The 15,874-nt window shown below is 46.4% G+C and overlaps 1 protein-coding gene across 1 annotated transcript in view; it reads left to right on the plus strand.

Moving 5' to 3' along the window:
* ABAT (4-aminobutyrate aminotransferase) overlaps positions 1-15,874 on the plus strand; it is an 86,610-nt gene that overhangs the window by 48,741 nt on the left and 21,995 nt on the right. Inside the window, exons 2-5 of the mRNA XM_061210008.1 lie at positions 2,344-2,458; positions 8,110-8,207; positions 9,950-9,979; positions 11,737-11,854. Of these exons, the coding sequence (XP_061065991.1) occupies positions 2,389-2,458; positions 8,110-8,207; positions 9,950-9,979; positions 11,737-11,854 (316 nt within the window). The 5' untranslated portion in view covers positions 2,344-2,388. The remainder of the gene's footprint in view (positions 1-2,343; positions 2,459-8,109; positions 8,208-9,949; positions 9,980-11,736; positions 11,855-15,874) is intronic.

A 15,874-nucleotide genomic window follows, 5' to 3' on the forward strand; every position in this document is an offset into this window, starting at 1 on the left:
TTCTAGACTTTCTTACCAAGGCACTATTAGGATGGGAACACTTTTCCCTCACTCCTGATGTTTCCTCCCACGTGGAGGGACATCTTTGAGCGTAACACTCCTGGCTCTCCCCTGCCCCCGCCCACTCACCCCTCCCCCCCACCCCGGGGACGGTAACTCAGGTCCCCCCAACAGGTTCAGAAGTGGGTGCTGTACTCATGGCCGAGCTGAGCTGCAGGCTTGAGATGGAACCAGGGAGTCCCCCACATGCAGGAGCCACTTTCTCTCTCCTGTGGCTGCTTCTCTCTAGTGCAAAGGCCACATTCTTCTCCATGAAAAGACCCTGTTTGGGGACTTCTTGGTGGTCCAGTGGTTAAGACTCTGCTCCCAATGCAGGGGGCCTGGGTTCGATCCCTGGTCAGGGAACTAGATCCCGCATGCCGCAACTAATGATCCCGCACTCGGCAAGGAAGATCCCGCATGCCGCAACTAAGACCCAGCGCAGCCAACTTAATTAATTAATTAACAAAAGACCCTGTTTGAACGCCGGCTCCTCTTACAAGGTAGAGAGTGGCTGACCCAGCAGCTCCCAGGACTCTGGCCCAGCCAGGACCAGTCAGCTATGACCAGTGGGGCTGGGTCACACAGAACAGACCTGGCTGCCATGTCTACACCCCTGTAGACGGAGGGAGAAGTTTCTGAGAATGGTGAGTGGTGACGTTTGCTGACCCTGGACTCAGACAGCTGAGTTCTGTTTTCAGATCCACCATTAACATCTATGTGCCTCAGTTTCCTCATCTGTAAAAAGGGGATCACATAGCATTGTTGTGGGTGTTAATAATAATAATAAATGTTAATAATACTGTATGTAAAGTGCTTAGCACAGTGGGCAGCATGTAGAAAGGACTCGGGAAACAGAGTAATAATGAGAAGTGAATGCTTCCGTCATTGTTCTGAGAAACAATACAGGTCTATATCCAGTATTGTAGGTACACAAGGAAAATACACGTGCTAAGTAACAAAGCATGTATTTAGTGAGAAGACCCACAAACAAAAAGATGCACAGAGAGTATGTTTGAATGGTGGCCTGGGGAGAGGGGGATGGTGGGGGGAGAGGTGATAAAAAGAAGCAAATAAACAATGGGGGAGGGAGCTTTGCTCCAGGCCCACAATGCAAAAGGCAACTAACAGAGCTAGGCGCCGGGATTTGGGATCAGGGCTTAGGAGCAATCTGGAGAGAATCAACCAACACACCTGTAAAGTGGGAGCTGGGAACCTGACTCCCTGGGGCTGTGTAGGGTAACTATCCACTGGGCTCTGGGCCTGTTCCAGTTTCAAAACTGAAAATCCCACATTCCGGGGACCCCTCTCAGTCCAGAACAAACTCGGGAGAAGTACAACCCCCAAAATGGGCCACCGGATATGCCTCTGGATCTGCAGGATTCCCAACCACCGATATTCTGTATGTGAACAGGGCAGAGGGAGCTCCCTGCTTCCCACATTGAGCAGTCATCATGACGTCTGCTGTGAAGTTTCGTCCTTCTGGGTCTTTCAATTGTGTAGAACACAGGCCTGCCTTGCTTATCCCAGGTGGATGATGCCCTGAGCTTGCCAGCTCACCTACAGAGAGCTCTCAAGCCAACTCTGTCCCCTCTCTTTGTTTTTCCATCTAGAAAATGGGCATAATAATCCTACCTGGCTACAAGGTCAAATGAAAACACATGTGAACAGGCTTTGATTTAAAGTGTATAGTCTGGGGAATTCCCTGGAGGTCCAGTGGTTAGGTCTCGAAGCTTTCACTGCCGTGGCCTGGGTTCAATCCCTGGTCCAGGAACTAAGATCCTGCAAGTCACATGGTCAGAAAGTTTTTTTTTTAAGTTTATATTCTGGGCTTCCCAGGTGGCACAGTGGTTGAGCATCCACCTCCAATGCAGGGGACATGAGTTCGAGCCCTGGTCCGGGAAGATCCCACATGCCGCGGAGCAACTAAGCCCATGCGCCACAACTACTGAGCCTGCAGTCTAGAGCCTGCGAGCCACAACTACTTAGCCTGCGTGCCACAACTACTGAAGCCCGCATGACTGGAGCCCGTGCTCCGCAACAAGAGAAACCACCACAATGAGAAGCCCGCGCACCAAAACAAAGAGTAGCCCTTGCTTGCCGCAACTAGAGAAAGACCCAACGCAGCCAAAAATAAATAAAATAAATTTATTTTTTAAAAAAGTTTATATTCTGTATGAAAGCAAAGGATTTCATATTAGAAGAACCTTCTCCACTGTGTGGGGAAATTGTGGGGAGTGGGATACTTGGCCAGCAAGGGTGTGGTCTTTGTTGGCGTGACTCTGTGTTTCTGTTTTCTTTCAGGGCAGGAGCGTGTGACAGGGGTCTCTGTTGCCGGTGGAGGTGACCATGGCCTCCATGTTGCTCACCCGGCGGCTGGCCTGCAGCTTCCAGCACAACTACCGCCTGCTGGTGCCCGGTAAGCCCTGGGGAGGTCTCGGCAAGAACTGGCCCTAATGGGAGACACAATCCAGACTAGAGATTTGGAGTCTGAAAAAGTACTTGGGGATAAAGGGATCACTGTCCCACCCACCCCCATAAAACTGTCCCCGTCGCCACCCCTCCCATCGCCACCATGTGTTCCCGTCCCCGGGTGGACAGCGCTGCAGTGGTCAGGGAGCTGATCCATCCTGGAGCCACTCTGCGGGCACGGAGGCGGTGGCCCCAGCAGCCAGAAGGGCCCAGCTGGCCGCATAGGGATTGTTGGAGAAAACACATAGCTGGGTTTACTGCCGAGAAACAAGAAAACTACAGAAGTCCTTGTAAAGCTTCAAGGGCACTGGATGGGAGGCCCCATCCCAGGCATGTCCACCCCACCCTCTCCCTCACCTCCACTCACCCTGCACCCAACCGGCCAACAGCACTGGCGCATTCTGCCGCCGTGGTCTCTCTCAGATGCTTCTATTTCTCTCTGCCTCGCTGAGTTCAGTGTAGCCAAGTGAGCACCCTGCCCGCGTGATCTCAGGAGACCTCCCTCCCTATAGTCTGATGAGGAAGGAAAGGGTGAATCCCATTTTACAGATGAGAAAACTGAGGCTCAGAGAAGCAAAGTCACGCAGCCCCTTGAATGCAAGTCAGTCCGGCTCCAAACGCTGGGTTCTCATCATCACTCCCCCACGTGCCTCCTAGCGGCTCTGGGAGAGGGAGGCTTGCCGTAACCTCCTTTGGACGCCAGCCCCTCCAGGCTGTCCCCAGTTTTCAGAGCCCTGTGCTTGTTGTCACAATGTCTCCTTCTTATTGTCAGTCCTGTCTGCCTTCTGAAGACAAATTGTTGGCCGAGGCCTTGGTTTGCATGTTGAATGTTGCAGGTGTTTATATCCTGAGTGGGATAAAAAGCAGCAATGTTCTCTCCTCTCCCACAGGTTTTATTTTTAAATAAACATTTTCTTTTGGAATATTTTAGGTATGCAGAGAAATTGCAGAGACAGTACAAAGAGATCCCATATGCTCCTCACTCAGTTTTCCCCAGTGTTAGCATCTTACATCACCAGGATGCATTTGTCACAACTGAGGAACTGACCTTGGTACGTTGCTCCGAACCAAACTGAGACTCAGAGAGGTTATGTAACTTTCCCAGAGTCTCAGAGCCTGCCAGGGACTGAGCCAGGCTTTGAGCGGAGCCAGGTTGCCCCAGGACCCACACCCTTAACTACATATTAATTACCTATTGTCATATAACAAATACCTGCAAACGTAACAGGTTAAAATAATGCATGTTTATTATCTCACAGTTTTTGTGGATTACGAATCCAGGGTGGCTTGGCTGGATGCTCTGGGTCCAGGTCTCTCATGAGGCACAGTTGAGCTGGTACCAGGGCTGTGGTCCTGTGTGAAGGTTCACGGGGGGAGCCGGGGATCCACTCTCAAGCTCACTCACGTGGCTGTGGCTGGATTCAGTGCCACGTGGATGTCTTCATGCAACAGCTCACAACACGGCAGCTGCTTCCTCAGGGTGAGGGAGAGAAGAGGGTGCCCAAGTGGGGAGCCACAGGCTGCTACCACCCTCACTGTGTTCAGATGCTTCCGTGCAGTGCCTCCACCCACTGGATCACTGCAAAGCCATTAAACATGCTGATATGATAGTTCATGGCCTGAGACAGTGTTCCCAATGGCATCATGCAAAGCGTTTATAATCTTATATCAGCAAGTAGAGCACACAGACCGGGAGACCAGACAGCAGAATGGTTCCCTCTGGGTGGTGAAATTAGACGTGTTTGTTTTTTCATTGTTGCTTACTGATATTTTCCTTGTTAAGAGTAAGCGGGGTGGACAGTTGAGGGGAGGGATAAGGTATTTTGTTTTGTTTTTAAACAAAAGCAAACAACTCCAGTTGAACGTGACCTTGATTTTGGCCAGGCTCACATACAGAACCCTTGCTATTTGGGAAAATGACATTCATTTATTACTCTCAGTAGAAGACTAAGAGGACGTTAAAAACATTGGGTGGCTGCTTTTACAGTTTAGAGTTAAAAAATGACTCTGTGGGTCTTCCCTGGTGGCGCAGTGGTTGAGAGTCTACCTGCCAATGCAGGGGACCTGGGTTCGAGCCCTGGTCTGGGAAGATCCCACATGCCGCGGAGCAACGGGGCCCGTGAGCCACAACTACTGAGCCTGCGCGTCTGGAGCCCATGCTCTGCGACAAGAGAGCCCGCGACAGTGAGAGGCCCGCGCACCGCGATGAAGAGTGGCCCCCGCTCGCCGCAACTAGAGAAAGCCCTCGCACAGAAATGAAGACCCAACACAGCCAAAAATAAATTAAGTAAATAAAAAAAAAAAAAAAAAAAAGACTCTGTGGATTGGCATGGCCACAGAGGGCTGGGCTGCATTTACCCACTATGCCTGGTCTTGTGTGTCAGGGCACACCCCTGCCTTCTGGGCGTGCTGCTTTATTCGTGAATGAAAATGCTGGATCATTCAATATTAATTCAAACATTTTTTGGCTTCCTTATACTTTTGATAGTAATTTGCCTCTGGGGAAGTGAGTCGTTTTGCTGCAAACGTTTCATTTGAAAGACCCACACTAGATGAAATGGAAGATACATCAGTTACATTCACAGTATCCGGGAAAGGAGAGGTCCAGCGGACAGATTTCCAGCTTAGCCACTCAACAGATGTGTGACTTTGGGCAAATTAATTGACCTTTCTGAGCTTTAGTGTCTTCTTTAACATGAGAATCATAATAATGTTTACCACCTAGGGGGTTGTGAGCATTACATGCGGTAATCCATGTAAATTGCTCAGAATAATGCCTGTTCTGTTCACCATTAGTGCTCAGTAAATGGACATCTACTCATGCAACTTGGTATAAGTGATCCCAGAAAAGGGTTCCTTGACAATCTAAATCTTTTTCTTTTTTTTGTGGTTTATGGCATTATATATCATCAAGAGAAAATTTGTCATATTGGTATTTGGTTATTTTCCTCTACAAAAAATCAAAATTGAGATATAGTGGGAAAAGCACAAGTATTCTGGATTCAGATTCTGGCCTTGCAACTCACTAGCTGTGTGACCTCAGGAAAGTTGCTTAACCTCTCTGATCCTCATCTGTAAAATGGGGACAACATCATCTCACAAAAAGGTTGTGGATTAATTAAAACAAGAGGTGAGCGTTTGCCTAGGTAGGGCCTGCCTAGCACAAAGTAGGGACTGAATCCGTGTTAGCTTCCCCCATCTTCCTTTTTCCGATAGCACAGTTGCCAAAAAACTCACCAGACTCTGATTTTCAGGATTTCTGCCCAGAGGTTTTTGTCCTTTTCCATCCACACCCACAAAGACTTGGCACATGGTAGGAACCAGTGCAGTTCTTGACCCAGACCCATCTGCCTTGCACCTGGCCATGGCCTCCCCACCTCATGCCCCATTGATCTCTGCTCCCAGTGGAAGGATCCTCCCCCTCTATCCACTGCCTCTCCTAGCTCCTACCCCGACCCCACCTCCCAGTCCTGTTTACTCATGGCCTTGGCATCCTCATAACCATGACTCCACATGACCCCACACGCTCCCTGTCGTCAGGATCCTTTCAGCTGCAGGTCCCACTGCTAACTCCCTCCATTCCTGGTATTCCCGCTTTCCAACCCCCAAGAAGTCTGATTCCTACAATGTGATATCAAGACATTTTCTGGAGAAAGGAAGGGAGGACTTGTGTATCCTCACGAGAGGACAATTTACTACTTACAAATTTTTCACTTTCCCCCTTTGCTGGAGACAAAGCAAGACCAGCACTGGTTAAGAGCTCTTTTTATCCAAATAGGCATCCCTGTTGAATGCAGGTCTAGTTGGACTCAGTCTTGACCAGTAACCCTGAGCTCTGGAAGAGAGAAAGAGTTTACAGTTTTCTTAAAAGTCATCAGTGTGTTCCATGACCTTTAACTCTCTGCTAATGGAATAAATGGGAATTCCTTTTTCATTGTAAGATCAAACAAAAGATAATAAAAGCTGGTACCTTCATGCCTCAAAATAAGGGTAGTGTTGGATTTTACGTTCAAAGGGCTACACTTTATTGCATAATTAATTCAGAAACCTTCTTTGATATTCAAAGCAATTATGAAAAATTAAGAATGAATTTAAATATGTTTTCTAATATCATAGCTTTTTATAGTTTGGCAAGTTGTGTGTGTGTGTGTGTGTGTGTGTGTGTGAGACACACAGAGAGAGAGAAAACAGAGAGAGATGCTAGCATGTTTTAGTGTTAGTTTCCTTTCCTATGTAATGCAAACAATAACAACCTACCCGTCAGGGTTGTGGAAAGATAAAATAAGATCACACATATGATTTATATGAAGCATCTAGAGATTCCCTAGTTTGATGAAAGTATGACAACACATGTAAGAGGAACTCACAGTTGCCAACCACCAAATATGTGCCAGGAAGATAAAAGATGAACAGGGACATTCAAAGGATTTCTAGGGGTTACTGATTATAAATCATTACACACTTACCTTGGATTCCACACAGCGGTCTTTTGCTTAGGGGTCAGTGAGACTTGGGATTGAAACTACCCTTCATTTCATCAAGATGCTGAGCTAAAAAGCCCTGTGAGGTTAGCCTGGGAACTCAAGTTTATTTAACCCTCTACAAGTTTATTACTATGCAAAAAATGTGAACTCAGTTTCAAGCAAATGACTTGTGCCCCAAATATTTTTTAACCAAAAAAATCTATAAGTGAGGACCACCTGAATTTGGACATTTGATTATTCTCTCCTGGATGATTTTTGATTGATGCAACTAGGGGCACAGCTCCCGGGTGGGTGCTACTGGCATCTAGTGGGTGGAGGTCAGGGATGCCGCTATACACCCTACAGCGCCTGGGGCAGCTCCCACAGCAGAGAACGACACAACCCACAACGTCAATAGGCCCGAGGCTGAGAAACTCAAGTCTATATATATATATGGATATAGATTAAATTTTTTACAAAATTTGGATAATTTTTATTATGGATACATAATATTCCCAGTATTCCGCTGTCTGTGAAATGGTAGAATATGGCATATTCTATTTGGCGACTTTCCACTGTTGGACATTTAGGTTGTTTCTTCTTTGTTGTTGTCAGAAACAATACTATGACAAATATTTTTTGTGTGTTTTTGGGTTTTTTCTTTTTTCTTTTGGCCTCCCTGTGCGGTATGCGGGATCTTAGTTCCTCGACCAGGGATCAAACCCATGCCCCCTGCAGTGGAAGCACGGAGTATTAACCACTGGACCGCCAGGGAAGTCCCAATATTTTTAACCGATATCTTTGTGCACTGGTCCCGTTATTTTCTTGGGATGAATCCTAAAATCTTAGATTGCTCACTCGAAAGGAATAGGAAGCCGGCATCAGCTTATCTTCACGCCAGCAGGACGTGAGCATGCTGCTTGCTTACAGCGTCACTGCCACCGGGCTTTCCCATTTCTTTAAGTCCTCAGGGTTCTCGTGGTGCCCACGTGGCCACACTCAGAGATCTGGGGCAGTCTGGCGGGGATGGGGCTGAGGTTCTGGCACTGCCTCTGTTAGGGACATTGGGTGTTTTAAGGGCAGGAGTCTCACATCTGCTGTCCCCAGGGGTTCTCACCATCTTTGTTTACTGCAGGATCCAGACACATCAGTCAGGCCGCAGCCAAAGTCGACATTGAATTTGATTACGATGGGCCTTTGATGAAGACGGAAGTCCCAGGGCCTAGATCTCTGGTGAGTTGAGCACAGCTGAATGGTGTGTTTCAGAAAAGAGCAAAAGGTGTCTATGGGGCAAGAACACAGCCAAGCTGAGGGCCCCATATCCTTAGCTGCTTTCAGAGAGTTCACCATTAGAGATCCAGAACCTTAAACCAAGCCATTCCTTCATAAGAAGCCAAAGAAGTCTTCTCAGAGGAGATGTATCAGTTGTCTATTGCCACAATAATGCTGTGTAACAAACAATCACAAAACCTCAGCAGCATACAAGTTGCTCATGCATCCAGGGTTAACTGGCAGTTGGGTAGGCAGCTCTCTTGGGCTCATCTACATGCCTGAGGGATGATTGGCTAGGCTTGTCTTGGGTCACTGTGGTGACTTGGCTCTGCTTTGTGCACCTCTCATGCTCCAGCCAGCCAGGCTGAGCTTGCTCTCACAGTGATGGAAGAGGAGAGCTTGCTATAGGTCTCTTGAGCTAGGCTCCACACCGGCCCACCATCATTTCCACTTCATTCTGTTGGCCAAAGCAAGTTACATGGCTTGCTTTGAGTCCAGAGTCAGGGGCTGGGGCAGAGCATTCCAACAACAGTGAAGGAACATGACGATGTGATATGGCACAGGGCATGTATAGCACATGCCCCCCCGAGCTTGATCTTAAAGGGCCACAAGGAGGAATTGGATGAAGGAGTGCATTCTGTTCTAGGCAAGGGGAATGGTGTACAGAGAAGCCCTCAGGGTGACAGTACATGGTGTATGAGAGACATTGGGTAGCTCTGAATCCCTGGAATTGATGTTAGCCTGTGAGATGGAAGAGACACAGATGAGTGAGGGATGTTGCAGCTTCTCCTCAAAGAAGCTACAAAACCTGCATACAACACACTTTGGAAGGCTGGTTAACTTTGATTCTGTGTTGTAATGTGCAATACTGTTTCTAATGTTTGCACCTAAAAAATAATAGTGTAAACCTTTTTAATACAAATTTATTTTCTTTGCATATTTTGCAGATTTTATCCACAGTGTCTTTTTTTTTAAAGTCAAAAGCTGTCTCTTTTGTCGTTGAAACTATTTAATAAATCCAGAAATCTTTGTACCGATATAAATGATTGTAGTTATTTTGCGTAGTCTTTTGCTGACAAAAGAAGACTTTTTTCATGCATATTTCTATTGGGGAGGGGTGGATTTTAATTTAATAATAGTAAAATACTTGGAATAAATTTCATATTCTTGTCATGAATATTATTTTGTATTTTTACGTGGAAATACATAGTTTTATGACACTAATTGCTAAAGTTTACTTTATGTTGACTTGTTTTTAAAGAAGAAATCCTTGTAATAGTAAAGCCACTAGTTTGTAATTCCCAGTTTCTATGTGGAATTGTACAAGTGGGGTGTTCAGATTATAATTATAAATGGTTCTTTGATGGGCAAATTTCTATTTTCAGTTAATTTTGTTTTCCTAATGGGGTGTTAAAGCCTTTTTTACCCCTAAATAAAAAGAGAGCCCATGCTTTTCTGGACATTAGGTAAATATCTTCAGCTTAAATTTTTGTTAAATAGTTTATTTGACTGTTATCTTTGAAGTGTCTAAACCTCCAGCCTGTCTGTTGTACTGGTAATTTAACTGGCAGGAATTGTTTCCTGCCAACTAATTCTATTAAGCAATTTAAAAATATTTATAATATTGGGAAAACATGAAAGATTTTAAGCTGCTCTGGCAAGCATGTGTCCGTGCTATAATGCTTTTCTTTTCTCTCCTGCAGGAGTTAATGAAACAGCTGAATGTAATTCAGGTGAGCAGGAATGAAATAACAATCCTTCCATTGCTTCTTTGTTACAATTTAGCCAAAGGACACAAACACTTAATCTGTGCTGGCTCTTTTTTTAAAACATGCAGCTGACTTTTGATCTAAACATTTTTTTCTAATTTCCCTTGTGATTTCTTCTCTGACTCATTGGTTATTTATGTGTTGTGTAATTTCCACATTTTGGTGAACTTCCCAAACTTCTTTCTTTCTTTTTTTTTTAAATTTTATGTATTTATTTATTTATGGATGCATTGGGTCTTCGTTGCTGTGCACGGGCTTTAGTTGCAGCGAGCGGGGGCTATGCGTCTTTGCGGTACGCAGGCTTCTCATTGCAGTGGCTTCTCTTGTTGCAGAGCATGGGCTCTAGGCGTGCGGGCTTCAGTAGTTGTGGCACGCAGGCTCAGTAGTTGTGGCTCGCGGGCTCTAGAGCGCAGGCTCAGTAGTTGTGGCGCACAGGCTTAGTTTCTCTGTGGCATGTGGGATCTTCCCAGACCAGGGCTCGAACCCGTGTCTCCTGCATTGGCAGGCGGATTCTTAACCACTGCGCCACCGGGGAAGCCCCCCAAACTTCTTTCTGTTACCGATTTCTAATCTCATCTCATTCTATTGGGGTTGGAAACTTATTTTGAGTGATTGCAATCCTTTGAAATTTATTGAGCCTTTTTTATGGCCTAGCATATCGCCTATTCTGGAAAATGTTCCACATGCACTCGAGAGGGACGTGTACCCTATTGTTGTTGGGTGGGGTGTTCCATGCATGTTTATGAGATCTATTAATCTAGAGTGTATTCACGTTAATCTTCTGCCTATTTGTTCAATCCATTGTTGAAAACCAGGTACTGAAGTCTCCAACTAGTCTTATAGAATTATTTTTCCCTTCAATTCTGTTGGGTTTTGCTTCATGTATTTTGAGGCTGTGTTATCAGGTGCTGCTTATATGTTTATAGTTGTCTTAGTGGATGGACCCTTTTGTCATCATAAAATGCCTCTCTTTACCTCTAGGAACATTTTGTTTGTTTTACAGTCAATTTTGTCTGATATTAGTAGACACCATTGCATCTTTCTTATGATTGCTGTGAGAATCATATATCTTTTCCCATATTTTTACTTTCAACCTAATTTGTATTCTTGAATCTAAAGTATGTCTCATGTAGACAGCATATAACTGAATCTTTTTATCCAGTCTGATGGTTTCTGATTTTTTTTTATTGAATTGTTTAATCCATGCACAGTTAATGTTATTATTGGTGTAGTTGTATTTACAGCTTCCATTTTATTTTTTGTTCTCTCTCTGTCTCATGTCTTTTTTGTTCCTCTCTTCGTTTTCTACTAATTTTTTGTACATAAAGTGAATATCTTCTAGTGTACCATTTTCATTTCTTTCATAATCACTATATATTTTTTAGTTTTCTTAGGCCCTAAAACTTACTATATACATTTTAGCTTTTCAGAATCTTCTTCAGATTTATATCTCAATCTTTTTTGTTGTGATATATAAAACACATACAGAAAAAATCATAAAATACAAATCCACAGCCTAATAAACAATTATAAAGCAAATCACCCATGTAATTACCATCAGGGCAAAAAATCCAACACTGCCAGCACCCACAGATACCATCCCATCCATGTGTCCATAAATGGGCAGGACATGGCTTACTTCATCAATTCAAGCTTAATCCTGAAAGACTGAGGATCTAAGGAACTGCAGTGAGCCTGATCCAGTCCCTCCTTTCCCCAAGAATGCAGAAGCTGTGCACTTTTTCTGCAATTACGAAGAGAGCCGAGGCAATTACCTGGTGGACGTGGATGGCAACCGGATGTTGGATCTTTATTCCCAGATCTCCTCTGTCCCCATAGGTAAGAGCTGGGAAATCAGTCCCTGAATGTAGCCTCTGTCTCTGTGTTAGTTGTGGCTCTCCAGACTTCAGCCGCTCTTCCAAGATGTGCGTCCTTGTGTGCAGCCAGACACTTCCCTCAAGGGCGGAGAAAAGGAACAAGTCATTCGTAGAGCGTGTATTACTAGGAACTTTACATGTCTTTTCTCATTTACTCCTCCCCAAAACCCTACAAGTATGGATCTGGGTAAATATGCCCATTTTGTAGGTAGATGAGCAAAGCTTGGAGAGGAAGCATAGGTAGAATGTGAACCCATGTCCAATGTCAGCAGTCTTAGGATTCCTGGAAGAAGATCCTGAGGCAGGGATTTGGTGCAAGTGGTTAACTGAGGGAGAGCTCTTGGGAGAAAGGGCAGGGAGGGAGAGAGCAGAGGGCAGGGGGGAATTAAGAAGGATGAGGTCTCAGCCAGAGACCAGCCACAGCCTGATTCCACGGGGGGTTCTGAAGCATGCATTGCACCCCAGAGTCCGTCCCAGGCCAAGGCAAAGAGGCTGGCCTTTTGGTACCCCTGGGCCAGTCGGTCCTTGCCCATCAGCTGCCAGAGGGAAGGACTTGTGTCATCTCTCGGGCGATCCTTGCCATCAGCTGCCAGAGGGAAGGACTTGTGTCATCTCTCGGGCAAAGCGGCTTCCATTCACCAGGGGCAATTTTCCAGAGAAGGAGGCCGCTGGAGCCATTAGCAGCACTGCCCCCCCGCCAACACACACACACAGAGCAGCTGGGAGAGGGGTGGCTTGCCCAGGAAAGGTGACCTGGAGGGGCACCAGTGGCCTCTGCCTCACCAGGCTCACCTCCTGGCCATCCAGAGCAAGGCTGTGCTGCTGCAGGAGGGCATGGCAGACGGGGCAGACAGGGCTGATTGGCACATGCAGGTGGCTGCTGTTTGTAGCTTGGATGGCCGATGTTTCTTGGGTCGATGGATTACCCTTGGCATCCACTGGTTTGTAGGCTGAGCGTCGGATGAAGCCTGTCCCTTAGTGGACGATGCCAGAACACCCTGGGCTCCCCATCAGCAGCTCCCCACCCCCCTCCAAGCCCCTGCACTCAGCTGCCTGAGGTCTTTCCCCTGAGACCTCCCCTTTAGGTCTCCATGCCTCTTCTGCTTTCCCCCTGCCCAGTCCCTCGAACCTATTTATTTCCCATTAGATGAGATTCAATGGGAAAAGAACCAAAAAAAAAAAAAAAAAAAAAAGGGAATGGATATATGTGTATGTATAACTGATTCACTTTGCTGGACACCTGAAACTAACACAACATTGTAAATCAACTCTACTCCCATAGGGGACTTCCCTGGCAGTCCAACGGTTAAGACTCCGCACTTCCACTGCAGGGGCGCGGGTTCGATCCCTGGTTGGGGAACTAAGATCCCACATGCCGCGCAGTGCGGCCAGAAAAAAAATAAATAAATAAAAAGAATCATACCAAAAAAAAAAAAAAAAGCTATACTCCAATAAAAATTTTTAAAAAAAAAATGAGATTTGGGGAATTCCCTGGCAGTCCAGTTGTTAGGACTCAGCGCTTTCACTGTGGAGGCCCAGGTTCGATTCTGCTTGGGGAACTAAGATCCCGCAAGCTGCACAGTGAGGCCAAATTAAAAAAAAAAAAAAAAAGGAAGAGATTCAGCAGTTGGCGGCTGACTCATTGTTTGGGGGAAGTTCATCATTCAGAGATGCCTTGGCCTCTGAAGGCGATTTGGAGTCTAAGATTTACAAAACCCTCTCTCCATATCCTGTTGGAGTGAACGGGATAAGATCTCGAGTTTTCCTGGGACTGTGGGCCAGTCTCTTCCCGGCTAAGCTCTGCATCCTTCACACCCCCCCACCACCACCACCCGGGGCTCCTTCTGCTTCAATGCCCAGCCAGCCAGCATCTCTATGGGGGGTGGGAGGGTCAGGCTGGCAGTAGCTGTTAAAAGACCAGAAGTTCTAAATTCTCTCTCTGGCCACCTTTTTTCCCACATCTGTAGTCATTGAGATGATTTTTTTTAAATAATAATTATTGAGAAATTACTGTCTGTCTGGCATAGTGCCGTCCATGTTATCTCATGTAATCCCTAAGACCGTCCTATACCGTCAGGTCTTTTACTATCACTTCCAGTTTATTGATAGGGAGCCAGGTTTCAAGGGGTTGCAGGTTCCCCCAGCTGTCCAGGGAGCCCAGGATTTGAACCAATGACTCTGCCTCTCAAGCTGACTTCTGTAATAGCAGCCTCCCAGACAGCCGCCCCTGCCCTGCAGTGTGGGGGCCCATGGCATCAAGAGCCCAGGCGTAGGATTTCCTGATCAGAGGGCCAGCTCTGCTTTCATCTCTCCTTCTGAAGCCAATAGGAAATGCTGCATCTGTGGCTTAATTTGATTCCCTGAAACTGCCTTATCTACAGAGGCAGAAAAGTCATAAACATCCAGGCAGCGTGATAAAGAGTCAGAGCTGGAAGACCTCTAGCCAAAGGTCAGTTGGAAAAGCCCCACAGAGTGTTCCTTCCTTGAGTACTGAGCACTCCCCAGCCTTGGTCGCAGCACAGCTGGGAGTGGGGCGGGGAGGGGTGGAGGGGAGAGGCAGAGGAAGAATGTTGATTACTCTCTCCCTTGGTCCCTTGGTCCCCACATCACTGCCCCAATCCACGCTCCCTGCATCCGGCAGAGTGAAACCACAAGGCTTTTCAAATCTGTTCACTCTTTGATTCCATCAGGAGAGAGTCTCCCCTGGGTGATGCTGGGTCTTTCACGCCTGAATCTACACTTGTTAATCTCTTGTTATGGAGGAGATCAGGCCCCAGGTTCAGAGCCTTGGGCAGCTTTCTCACCCTAGTGATAGAAAGTGTCCATTCAAAAGTAAATCTTTTTTTTTTTTTGGCTTCTCTGCAAAGCTTGCCGGGGATCTCAGTTCCCCGACCAGGGATCCAACCGAGCCATGGAAGCAAAACCCTGGAATCCTAACCATTAGGCCACGAGGGAAATCCCAAAGTAAATCTCTTTAAATTAAAAAGTTAATCGGTTTAAAGAAAATAGGTGCAAGGTATGCATGATAAAAAAAAAAATGTGATACTTGAAGACTGGGGGTTTTTCTCCAAAGTCTGCTTCCTGCTCCAAGAGTCACTGATGAGTCTTTTCTCATCTGTAACAGTTTTGAGTTCTAGCCTGTGTCACTGTATCTTCACATTGTTCCATCATTCAACCAATATCTATCAGGCTGAACACTTGGCGTCTGCCTTTGAGGGTCTTACATCTGGTCTCCTGACTTCTGTGCCTCCTACAAACTTGGCCTTCCTGCGGAAGTTGTTGCCAGGATTAGCAATAAAGAACAGAAAGCCCCCTGCACACAGTAGATGCTCAGTAAATGGCAGTAAAGGCTCTGCAGAGCCCAGGACATCTGGCTCCAGTGCTGTGTGGGCCTGTCTTACTCTTCCCTCCTCTATGATAAAAATCTCCCATTTTATCAAGCATCTACTATGTGCAAGAGACTTTGTGTTCATTATTGCTAATCCTGGCAACAACTGATCTGCTGTTGATGGACGTTAGGTTGCTTTCAAGCCTGCAGATGTTGGCGAGTCACCATGAAGATAGGTGTACACAGGTTTTTTGGTTTTTGTCCTTTTTTGCCACGCCACCTGCGGCATGTGGGATCTGAGTTCCTTGGCCAGGGATCAAACCCACATCCCCTGCAGCGGAAACACAGAGTCTTAACCACTGGACCCCCAGGGAAGTCCCTACATGGGTTTTTATTCACGTGTAGGATAAATTCGTAGAAGAGCAATTTTGCAGAATCAAAGGGCATCCTCGGCCTTGTCGTGGGGTGGCAGGCCCAGACCGGACATGAGCAAATGTGTGCAGGCAGCATCCTTCCCTCCCCCAGTCCCTGACTGAATGCCTGTTGAGATTTGACTCAAGCGGTGGACACCGGCGGGGAAGGCAAGGACCACGTTTGCAATTCGTCACGCAGGCCTGGGGAACCCTCCCAACCTGGTCCCGAGTTAGCTGTAAC

This window comes from Eubalaena glacialis, chromosome 13 (genome assembly GCF_028564815.1).
Source record: "Eubalaena glacialis isolate mEubGla1 chromosome 13, mEubGla1.1.hap2.+ XY, whole genome shotgun sequence".
NCBI classification, from domain to species: Eukaryota; Metazoa; Chordata; class Mammalia; order Artiodactyla; family Balaenidae; genus Eubalaena; species Eubalaena glacialis.